The sequence below is a fragment of the Pyxicephalus adspersus genome, chromosome 4, assembly GCF_032062135.1.
Source record: "Pyxicephalus adspersus chromosome 4, UCB_Pads_2.0, whole genome shotgun sequence".
NCBI classification, from domain to species: domain Eukaryota; kingdom Metazoa; phylum Chordata; class Amphibia; order Anura; family Pyxicephalidae; genus Pyxicephalus; species Pyxicephalus adspersus.
In genome coordinates, this window is record NC_092861.1 from 42,078,695 (window position 1) to 42,091,089 (window position 12,395).

Below are 12,395 nucleotides of genomic sequence, written 5' to 3' on the forward strand. Positions count from 1 at the left end.
AGCAAATGTGGGTACCAGAATCCAGAAGACATAGAAGGACTAAAGTATGTTTAGAGACTAGAACACATTGCATTAGATTACACTGGAAAATACATCATGCTAGATAGTTAACAAGGAGTGGATAAGGAAGAGACAACATAAAACAAATATAAAGGTTATAGTAAAAAGAAGGACACTGACCTGGAAGATGAAGCAAAACAGCAGTAAACTTAATTATTAAAGTAAAAAGTAAAGAGTTAAACAATACAGGATATATCGCTCCATAAATAATATATATAGGTACCAGGTCTTATATTCATAATGGCAATAGTCTCACTGTACTTATAATAATAGGCTGATTGAAGAATTGTCAGACAAAGAATGCTAGTATTGTGCTGCCCTCTTGTGGGTATTCTCATGTATTGACGTTGGAGTTACTGATTTGCAATTAAACCTTAAAAAAGAATACATTTAAAAGAAGTCATCCCAGGTGATAAATTCATACAATAGTTCCAAAGTCATTAAAAAATATAAATAGACTAAGTGGTTTAATCTATTGGTAATGTGTTTTTCCCACCATGTAAGGGTTTTCTCATCTTAGACAGCAGCCCCCCTAGAGGATTTCCCCTCTGTTTCTTCAATATGCCAACTCAAAATGTTGTATTCACGCCTTACTTTTATTCCCAGTGACATCAGTGATCACTGCAATTATCTTGCTAAAGTGTACACATAACAATAAACATTTGACAAATGTTCTAACCCATTCAACCAAATAAATTGAGCTGTGCTGTGTATTTTGGAGGGATTCTGTTCATTTACTTTACCAATAAATGTGACCTTTGTGACTATTGTGACTCACTACTTTGTGAGTTTGGGTTAAACATGTCAGGGGAAGAGCAGAGACTATGGGGTGGTCTGGTAAATTTATTATAGTTTTTTGTGAGCTCTGACGTAATGAGCCTGTTTTATTAAAGCTTTCCCAAGCTGAAGAGAATACACTTTCATCAGTGAAGCTGGGTGATCCAGCAAACCTGGAATGATTTTCTTCAAACTCATTTGCTAGCAAATGTTTTTAATCCTGGACCAGATCGATTCCAGGTTTGCTGGATCACCCAGCTTCACTGATGAAAGTGTATTCTCTCCAGCCTTGGAGAGCTTTCATAAATCAGGCCCAATGTGGCTTATTATGAGGGTTAAGGGAAGAGAAGATTTAAAGGAAGAGAAGATGCCTATGGCTGGCATTTGAAGTCAGAACACGTAGAATGGTATTTTCTTTCCTATGATATAAATAGGCAGACACCAATATAGACCAGACAGATAGAAAATCTCTCCTGTGTTGTTACCTATACTGCTCCATGGACCAAGTTTATAAAAGTGCCTGCTTTACCAAGATGATTTCTTCCAGGACATAAATCCACCTCTTTAATGATGGATCAGGATGTCGAACCCAATGTAAGCAATACCAGAGATCATGTATCTGTAATACAGCTTATTTTTTATTTGCCATACATGCCATGCAAAGATTTATACATTTGTATCAGTACTTTGCATTCCCAACAGATGGCCTCCTCATTTTTTTTTAAGAGTACTTTACTTAGTTTAAAACCTCAATAAAGACTGTTGCTTTGAAAATAGCTTGGCATTGCCAAGGTGCAGAGTGTTTGGGGAAGCACCGAGTACATACAATTGTGTTCCAGACAATAGCAGTGTGCTTCACAAAGTGAACAAACCTCAAAACCCTTAAAATATCCATACACGCAAATGCATTGGAAACACTTCACATTTTATTCCAAAACAAAAAGCTGTGGCACCTAGACCCAAAAAGAGCAATCTTGCTTTCAGAAGTTCACAAAATGTTGTGCCATTTATCTTTAGGGCAGTCAACGGGTTTTTCTTTGATCTTCCTGGAGCAGATTATTAGCGGAGTCTTTGCCATTTTAATTTTTCTTCTATCCATTCGAATGGAAGTTTTCTGTTTTCCTTCATGTTTTGGTTGCCATTTTAAAACATTTGAGATTATTTTAGCTAAGCAGCTTATAATTTTCTGCACTTTTGTTTTCCCCTCTCCAATCAACTTTTTAATCAAAGTATGCTGTTCTCCTGAACAATGTCTGGAATGACCCATTTTTAAAGAGAAATGGACTATAATCAACAAATACTGCCTTCTTCCTTAAATAGGAGCATAATATTCCTTTTTCTTTACTTTCTGTAAAGGAATAACACAAATTTCTTCATTTGATTTGGAATAAAATGTGCAGTGTTCCCAATGCATTTATGTGTATGGAAATAATAGTTATTCTAAAGATTTTGAGTTATATTCACTTTTTTAACACATTGCTGTTATTCTAAACAAAACTGTAGAGCTTTTGAAATTTGAGCCCCTGCCTGGGTCTACAAATGTTTTTATTGCAGAATGGGGATTCATCCAAAGAAAAGAGTCCTAGAAAACCTGAAGTAACTAAACAAACTGCAGATGTTTGTAGAAGAGCTGGGTAAAATTGTGAGTAAAAATGTTTTTAATGGTTTTGTTACTGCTCAGAATGTGCTTCCTAGAACATTTGTTAAGATATTTGCTTTACCTATGATTTGAGTCTAACTCTCATATATAAAAAAAGGAAAACTTCAAAAATTCTCAGCTTTCCTAAATATAAGCAAACAAGAACACATTTATAATCGTCAACAACCCACAGCTGCATTCATTGAGAAGAGTGTGTGTTTCCCGGGGCATTAGAGGTAAATTAACCTCTAGTGCCCCGGGAATCGCAGAGGATTTCCAGGGCTGCATGATGAAATCGGTTCACCGAAAGATTGCGGAACCATTGGAAGTTCGAGGAAATTTTCGCCGCTCATCCCTAATCAGGGCAGGAAATGAACTCATGGGGTGTATTAATACTGCCTCACTGATCATATATATGTTATTATATCTGCAATTTAGGATAGGTGGCATTGAGGTCTGTCTTACTACAATTACTACAATTTTTGGCATAAATGTTGTATAAATGCATGTTCAGTATTCATGTTTGTAAGAAATTTACCTAAGGCTCTCTCATGCTCATAGTTTTGACATATACAGAAATAGTATATACAGATTCTTTATTTGAACTTATTAATGCTATCCCAACTTTGTAAATGTGAAGCACTGGTTAAATTGCTGTCTTTATTTAAACTCATTAATGCTATCCCAACTTTGTAAATGTGAAGCACTGGTTAAAAAGCCAATATTTACTAAACTAAAAGTTCACTTATATATTTCTTGCATATTGTTGCCTTGAGTTATCCACAGAGACCACTAATAATATTCTTTGATGTGGAATTACCCTTTAATAAGTCACTTTACATCTATGAAAATTAAAAACATATTTACCAATCACCTAAGAATTATATATACACACATACATACACACCAGTAAAAAACAAATACAAAAAACGTACAAACAAACATTATTAAAATCTTTTATATACAGTGGTAAAATGATAAAACATCACAGTATTCTGTATTAGACACACAATGTACACAATATACACACAATGAATTTAACATGGAAAATTAACAGTGACAGGTCTCCAGTTTACAACTTACACTGACATTACAATCATTCCTAAAGTGTAAAAATGTACAAAATACTTGGCCCCAATATTGAATCATGCCTGTATTACCACCCTCAGTTGTTCACAGATCTATATTTACAATACAAAGAGCAAGGATAATATGAAAAGTGTAGAAACCCACAACAGCTGGATCATGGAAAGCAAATTGCTGTAGATGATTGCACTTTGCAAATAGTCATTCCACTCTGCACCAAACTTAGCGAGTAAACCTGGTATTGTACAAATAATCCATAGAAAAGAAACTGCTGTAATAGATGGGTCACATTTATGTGTCATTGTACATAAAGGAGTAAAGAACAGGGGAAGTCACATGATTACCAATGATGGTCATATGTATCATTTATAGTCTCATACATGATTTATGTTCCTTTCTGGCTATATTTAGCTACAGGTAGTTTAATAACCAGTTTTGTCCTTAAAATGTACCAGTCTCCTACACCTAAGGCAAGCATATCCTTGGCTTTTGTCCGGCTGTGGGAATCCCTCCATACCAATAACATATAATTGAGAGTTATCAATGACTCCCAGAAAACTGAATTTTGGACACAGTGATTGGATATACTTTGCAAAATTCATTTTAACCACATTCACAAAGGTAAGTGAAAACCCCTATTCCTTTAGTAAATCAGCATCATTAGGTGATGACACTGTTCTGATTATATCTAAATGGGTATCATTTTAATATTTCCATATTCACATTCAAAGCAACACATTAGGGGTCCAAAGAAAACTTTCAAGTTAGCTAGAAAATAAAAAAGATAAGAATGATCTGTTTTACTACTGAGGTTGAAAACAGAGGTTTTGGTTTCATATATTTGCAAATGCTTGTGGAAGCCACACTGCCACATTCAAGTTGCCCAGATTTCCTGTAGTAGCTAATTGCAGGTTTATATTATGAACACAGCATGCATGGGGCCTTATATTTGGGTGTCTGGTTCTGAATACCTTGCCTAACTTCCAATATATATTGGTGGAAATCTATGTTTAACATGATTTCAGGTCTAACATTATTAAAAATTGGCCAGTTAGTTTATAAAAGGGCCAATATACATATTATGCTTTTAGCAATCACCAGTGCTTGTGTTCTAAATCACAAATCTATTGTATACTATAATAAAATTCACTGGCCAGGTACATCGTCTGCTGTATTTTAGAATACATTAAAAAGCATGTAAGTATCAATATCAATTCTGTGACAAAGCAGCTTAGCCACATTTAACCACAGTACACCATTTCCTATAGACCATTAAAAAATAATAAATATGGCTGCCTCATGGTACTTTTAGTACGGTTTTTATAAAAACGCTACATTCATTTCACATTCAGATGGTCTAATCTCTTCTAAAGATCATTTCTAATAGTACTTTACATTTACATCTGAACATGAAATTCATAACTCCTATTTCTGCCTATTAAACAGAAATTAGGGACGATCCTCCATCATTCTCTCAACTCTGACCCATAGGGAAGGTTCACATGCTCACACAGAGCTGATTACCATTCTGAGAGCTCTTCTAAGTCTTTAGTAAAGGAATTTCCTGCCATGTTCTGAATATAGGTCTCATAAGTTTAAAATTTCTCTAGTGAACTTGAGAGATAAAAGGAGAGAAGAAAATAATAACTAATGACAAGAAGAGAGCTGTGATATCCTTGGATCAGCACAGCTCTAAAAACTTAATGACTGAAGGCTGAGTTCCCTTTTATTTCCCTATGCACAGTGGTGCTAGTATAGTGCAAATGTTGCATTAAAAAATGGCATTAGATTCTACACATTGGTTTCCAGAGCAAGTAAACGTCCCATGCGCTCCATATTCTTTTCTAGTGTAGCCCGACATGTAATTTCCTTTGCACATTCCATGGGAAACCAGCCTCTCTCTCCATCCCTCAATCTTTCCCCTTCATACCATCCTGCAAAGACAGAGAAAACTGCAATTATTACCTGACATTAGGAAAGAAAATATTATGCCATGTGTATACAAATGTATTCTACCAGTGAACAAATCAATGTTACAAATCAAGTAGCAATGCAGATAGCTAACAGGTGTACAGCACCTCCAGCTGATGTATCCAATATGGTGGCTTGTCTGTTTTAGCAAAATTTCATGACGTTTTGAGGAACAGGGTACACCCTAAGGATTAGTCTTCTGGAATAAATGGGGTGACCAATAGTTGGATTATAGTGGTGGCATCCATTGTTATTTGTGAAGGATTGGTTTGAGCCATAGGATTAGCAACACTATGATGGGATAATTACTGAGCTGAGAGGGCCTAACTACGTTGTAAACTTCAGTCTAAGTGCACCTGTATTTGAGCTTTTCAATGTATGCTATTGACAAGGTCATATTCTAGAGTTTCCACCTGAGCATCCTAAAGACCCAGTTACGTAAGTTCAACATAGGTATCATAGAGGAACTCTACTTTTATACACTGTCTGACTAGCATCCTTTTTTAGCAGGTGGAATACTCTGATATCGATTTTCCACCCCACATTCTTCACATTGGTTTTTGCAGAGATAGCTTGTGCAGGAACCAGGTGCTCTATAAAGACATACATTAAAGAATTTAATGCATGGGAAGGTATCCATGACAAGTCCCTATAAGGTCTAAGAACACAGCAGCAATAAGGCTAAACTGTGTACTGCTTTGATTGGAACAGTTCTCTCCTCAGATGTGCAGATCTTTTTTTCAATATTATGCATTATACTGCAGGATATTGCAGACTCCCAGCCTCACTTGCAGTTTGTACATATAATTTATAATTTAGTTGTAATTCAGAGTTGTGCAGTTCCACTTGTGAAATACTGTGCATCAAAATATTATACCTATTATTTAGAGACAAAATAAATGTTCCAGGTTCATTTTAACATTTATTGTTTTCATTTTAATAAAGTGCTAAACTAAGTTATGATCCAGGACCAGAATTTTCTAAAAGCTACATAAACAGCTTAAACATTTTGGAAATGTAAAAATATAACCAATTCATGGTAATTAATGTACATGTAAACAAAGTTTGTCATTATGGTTGTACTCACCATCATTTACTTTCTGATACACCAGGACAACGTCTGCTACCTGTAGGGATAACTCATCAGGCTGTTTTGCTGTGTAGGTCCGAATGATCTCTACCTGAGTTAAAGCTAAGTAGGAAAAATTATGTTAGAATACATCTACATATAAAAAAACTAAAAAAAACTCAAACTACAAAAGGCGCCATACACAGACCGGAAATTTCAACAATTTAAAGTGTAATCATAGCAAACTAGGTAAAAAGTTATCTCTGATACAGTCAAAAAGAAAGAACAGAGCATTAAGATTATAGGATACGTCAAAATCATTCCTAATTTATCTTCCACAGACAAAAGGCAAAAAGAAATTGTTGCTATTATTAGTTGATTTACCATACTCATTTCAATTATGAGTTTACGGACTATACTTTGAAAAAACTTCTGTCCCCTCCTCCCACATGAAAGCGATGGCGCTTTGTAATTGGCTGCTTATACGCCCATTATTGTCACATGGAATCAAGGAGAGAGGCTTCAGTCTTGTTAGCATATTAGTATGGTTGAAAGCAGGACTTTGGTTAACATTGTCGCCAACATTGCAACAGGAAAACAAGGTAATAGGAAATAATCCAATTCCCTTTATGTTCCAGTGAGAATTCTTTTCCCTTTGTAGATATTTCATTTAAAATTAATTGTGGTAATGTACAGAACCAAAATTAGAAAAAAGTTATCTGTCCAAATATTTATGTAGCCAACTGTATATTCGACCTGTATGTTTACCTGGAAATCAGCTGATTTGTCACTTTATTGCTCCATCAATTATAATTATGAAGTAATAAACTTTGAAAATATTTTTAAATGAACATATGTTTATTTCCAAGATGCATAATATAATGCATAATATAATGACGCTATAAATAAATCCTGTTTATTATTACTAATAATATTTTTATCACTGAAGGGAGACTTCTACTTATAGCTTCTGGGTTTATTGAAGCAAAATAAATACATTTTATTAAAGTATACAGTGCAAAAATAAGATTTAATTTAGTATCAGTTCCACAAATGAACAGGAGAGGGCAGTATGAGTCAGCAGAAGAGGGTTCTTACTTGTCCTATCAGTGCAGGGCTTTTCCTTGCTCTGGCCCAATGCTGTAATCCAGCGTGCTCTATCACTTCTGCAAAACAGAAAGTTTAGAAAAAGTTTACACTCCAATTACAGAAAGCAGGAAACCTCGCTGAGTAAAAACCTCAGCAATGTTAAAATAAACACATACAGGGAAGGCAACAAAGCTAGGTGGGTGAGAAAAATTATACATTATTTAAATACATTTTTCCAAAATTTAAAAATGTTAACGCAAGTAAATCAAAACTAGCCTAAGTACCGGAGAATGCAAGGTGAGTGCTGTAACTCCTAATGATTTGGCAAACTGCAGACGGGCCTGTACATGTGCTGTCTTGAGCAGGGGGACCTTGCGGGCTCTGCGAGATTTCAGACCTTCACGGCGCAGTGTGCTACTAATTGTGTTTTCTTGGTGACTATGGTCCCAGCTGCCCTGAGATCATTGACAAGTTCCCCCTGTGTAGTTCTGGGCTGCTTCGTCACCATTCTTATGATCATTGCAACTTCACGAGGGGAGATCTTGCATGGGGCCCCAGACCGAGGGAGATTGACAGTTATTTTGTGTTTTTTCCATTTGTGAATTATCGCGCCAACTGTTGTCACCTTCTCACCAAGCTGCTTGGTGATAGTCTTGTAGCCCAGTCCAGCCTTGTGTAGGTCTACAATCTTTTCCCTGACATTCTTAGACAGCTCTTTGGTCTTGGCCATGGTGGCTAGTTTTAGACAGGTCATTTCTTTGTCAGAGGGCAAACGTACAAAATCAGCATGGGATCAAATAGTTCTTTCCCTCACTGTATGTATTTTATGTTTGAGTGTACAGACTTGCTAAAAGTACTTGAGTAAAATTAAGGATAAGAATGATAAATAAGTACTGTTTCGCTTTGTTCATATGGACAGGTTTTGAAAGTGGTACCACTGCAGTTCACCGCTAACTGGTCCTCAACCCAACTCAACTCAAAGCATTGGTTATCATTAGGAGTGGTTGAAGTCCTTGTTTTTCAGTCATTAAAAGTACAGTGCATTTTTCAGCGATGCTACACAGTGGTCCAATACTCAATTGTTATAAAAGACCTATTAAAACACCTTGCTATAATTGCCGTAGAATGTTCCAGGATGCCTGAAAATTTGTGTCATGGTGTGGTTAACCAAATGATTGACAATACTTTCCTCTGAACTTAGCCCTATTAATACTATTATTAATAAACAGGATTTATATAGTGCCAACATATTACATAGTGCTGTACATTAAATAGGGACCTTAGTTCCACTATATTGTAACATTACATTTTAAAACAGAACGTTTGTAAATAACTCCTAAAGTGCATTTGTGTTTTCCATGGTGGGAAAAGCAACAGGGATCCTTTAGGCTTTGTTCTTATGAACCCCCTAGGAAGGTCACTACCCGATCTGCCTTAAAAAGAATGCTGAGTAGGTGTCTTCATCCAAATTAAGAATTGTGGCAAATTATTGTGTATACCACTAATGCAGCCAAAAAGAATTTTGGCCATTTCAGCAGTTATAAACTTTTACGTATATGTATTTCAAAAGGCTGCACTATTTGGAGAACAATACACTGTCTTATAACTTCACTTGAATATTTAGGTAAAGATGTATCCACATATAATCTTGTTCAACTCTAAAGCTTGATTTCAGCTAATGATGGTGCCACATTCCCAAAACTTATCACAAAAGGGTAACAATTTGCACAATAATGAGGCCTTATATAGGCAGCTATATATCCCATATTAAACAAATCTCTAGGAAATTACACTTCAAAGATCTCAAAGTATATATATATTTTTAAATATTATGTTTTAATGTTATATTTCTCATATAGACGTATGAACTGTATAGCTAGTACCTGAAAGTCCTATTATTTTGGATGTTTGTAGTTTTTAGGATTTACCCCCCTAAAAATTGTATACTTTACCAATTAAATATCTAACCATTGTTCTCCTTATTGGTATATTTCACACATATTATAAAGGTATCATAGGGGCAAAAAAAACACTGTGATCTTGCACAATGGTCTACCTGGCATCCTGCTAGCACCTTTATAAACAATTTCCAATTATCATATACATTTCTGTATCATATACATCAATCCCAAAAATGATCTGTTATTATTCAAGCGAATATCAGGCTTTTAGTAAAAGATCCACCCATACATGGCTTACTTTATACAACACCAAAGCAAGGTAATGTTATGTATAGAAATACCAGACTAAGACGATTAACCTCACAAGAAATACTCCCAAGTACATTACTTGGAAAGAGATTTTGCATTCATATAACATATGTGATGTACAGTAGGATATAATGATGTGTGGGAAGAAATATGAGGATAATAAAAACACTTGTCTGGAAATGGGAGGAATTGTACTGATCGCCGATGTATGCTTGAAAAAGCAAGTGTTCTAACTGGTAATCCCATCAAGTCATATCAGAGGTGGTAACTCTGCAACACTTGGAATGAACAGACACCTTGTCATTGACAATCCATCAACACAAGGGGGTACGGGAGGGTTAAGTGCTAGACCTAGGATGATGGGAAACAGATACCCCAGCAACTAAATGATAAATACCACGCAGAGTAAAAGAGAAAGAAACAGGTTTTCTAGTGAACAGTTATTCATACAATTTTACATTAGATCTTGTTAGGAGGAACTACACAGATCATCAGTATCAGTTGTAAGAGTATCAGTTGTACCTAATGATAGAGGAAATAAACCTAAAAAAATAACAACATAAACTATTCATTTTTTCAACAGGGAGTACTAAAATAAAAGGGCGTCAAATGTACTAGTACGCATTTAGATGCCAGTGTAGCTATGGTTTAATTTGGGAGTCGTATAAACATGAAAATGAATACAGACCTATTTATGAACAATGGGCATATTTGGGAAGGGTCTTTAAAATACTTTACAAAGCAATAGTCTATACGTTTTAGAACTAGTGACATACCTAGTAGAGCTGGGTTTCTCCAGAGGTTGCTGGGGGTTCCTTAAGCAATGAGCCATTTGTATCTCTCTGGTCAGTTTCCACTGACACCAATGATCCTTCTGGCTATCTATGATGGACACATTCTTCCCATGGGCCAGCAGTGTAAGAGACATTCTTCCCAAAGCCCACTACATTTATATTCTGTTTGGATATAGTTATTATGGAAGGGGTTTCCTGAAGACCTGAAAGTTGTTAAGGTTTACCCCATGTTCAAAATTTGAGAGAGGCTGAGTAAGGTAAGGCTAGAAATATGGTCTACTTTTTAAGTTCTTCTTTTCTGATGAAACAATTGTTATCTGGATTGTTACCTAACACTGCCATACTCAATCCTGGGAGGTAAAGGTTTTTGACATCAGTTTGAGATGCACCCGAGATCCTTCAGAATTCATTGTAGATGCATTCCGATAGGATTAACTAGGGAGAGGAGCAGCCTTGCAGTAAGCAAAAGCCCTCTTAAACTGGCCTTAGGAGCCATTTAAAAAAAAAAAAAAAAAAAAAAAAAAGCACATTGGAATACATGTATTTTGTTAGAGGACAGCCATACCAAAAACATTTCAGGATGAAATTTAGAGAGATTTAGCTGGTAGGCTTTGACATCTTGACATGAGTGAACTTAGTGTAATTCTTTTAGGGGTCACCAAGTCGTCAAACTAGGAGGACAGGCCAAATTCCACAATGTCTAGGAAGTAATTTTCTTAAACTTTATGCCTTCATGTAGACCCCCATTTATAGACACATACAAGAACAGAGTGCTCAGCATTTCTGACTTTAGAATGTAAGCGGAACTATACCAAAATCATTTTATTAAAAAAAAAATTGCAGGAGGGACAGATGATGTCCCTTCTACAATAATACAAACTTACCTTCCTGTTTGCCACCACTGCCACTACCCACGATGGAGAAAGGAGAGGTGGGTGTACATAAAATGAATTGTGAACAGACAGGAAAGTTTATTTTATTGCAGAAGGGACATTTCCTGACCCTTTTACAATAAAGAATCTTTCTGCTCACAATTTTATCATTTTATTTATATTTATTATTTTAAAGAGTCAGGTTATAGCAAAGTGCTCTAAAATTAAAGTAAAGGATCCCCTTGCAGTGAGTGTCCTGAGATTGATGCTGACATTAAGAACAATTTAAAAACTTTGCAAACCTGCCCAATGAGCAAGATGAAATCCAGATTGCTTATGTTGGGACAGAAGTGCACCTTTTACAACACTGATGGATTCACTTACAAAGTCTCCGCTCCCAGCATCATCTCCACCTTCTCGGCTGCATGATTGCTGTGAATGGTGAGAGTAAACAGATGGCTGGCTGAGGACTGTCTTGAGTACAGGATGGGAGTGCTGTTTTTCAATGGAGATTGTGGCTCTTCGCTGTCACATTGCTCCACATGAAGCTGATCCAGCATAGCATAGTCCGTTACATTGTGGCTTTCCTCACTATAAAAACAAAACATGCAAATCAAACATTATAAAAGAGTGATGGCCATTTACAACAAAATACTACAATGGAAAAGAAACACTTTCATCATTAAAGTGAAATTAAAGTTGAATCTGTTTAGATTTTGTCTTCCCTGGCCCTTTCTTTTAACCTTATCAAAACGTTAACAATATTTTTAGGTACAATCTTTTTTGCTTTACATGTCATTTCCTATTACTTTCTGTACTGCAGAGAAT

At 35.8% G+C, this 12,395-nt stretch overlaps 1 protein-coding gene across 1 annotated transcript in view; it reads right to left on the reverse strand.

Moving 5' to 3' along the window:
- Positions 1-3,418: 3,418 nt before the first annotated feature.
- Positions 3,419-12,395, reverse strand: part of ARHGEF26 (Rho guanine nucleotide exchange factor 26) — a 78,081-nt gene continuing 69,104 nt past the window's right edge. The window contains exons 12-15 of the mRNA XM_072407961.1: positions 11,952-12,158; positions 7,701-7,768; positions 6,621-6,725; positions 3,419-5,496 (exon numbers count right to left, since the gene is read on the reverse strand). Of these exons, the coding sequence (XP_072264062.1) occupies positions 5,354-5,496; positions 6,621-6,725; positions 7,701-7,768; positions 11,952-12,158 (523 nt within the window). The 3' untranslated portion in view covers positions 3,419-5,353. The remainder of the gene's footprint in view (positions 5,497-6,620; positions 6,726-7,700; positions 7,769-11,951; positions 12,159-12,395) is intronic.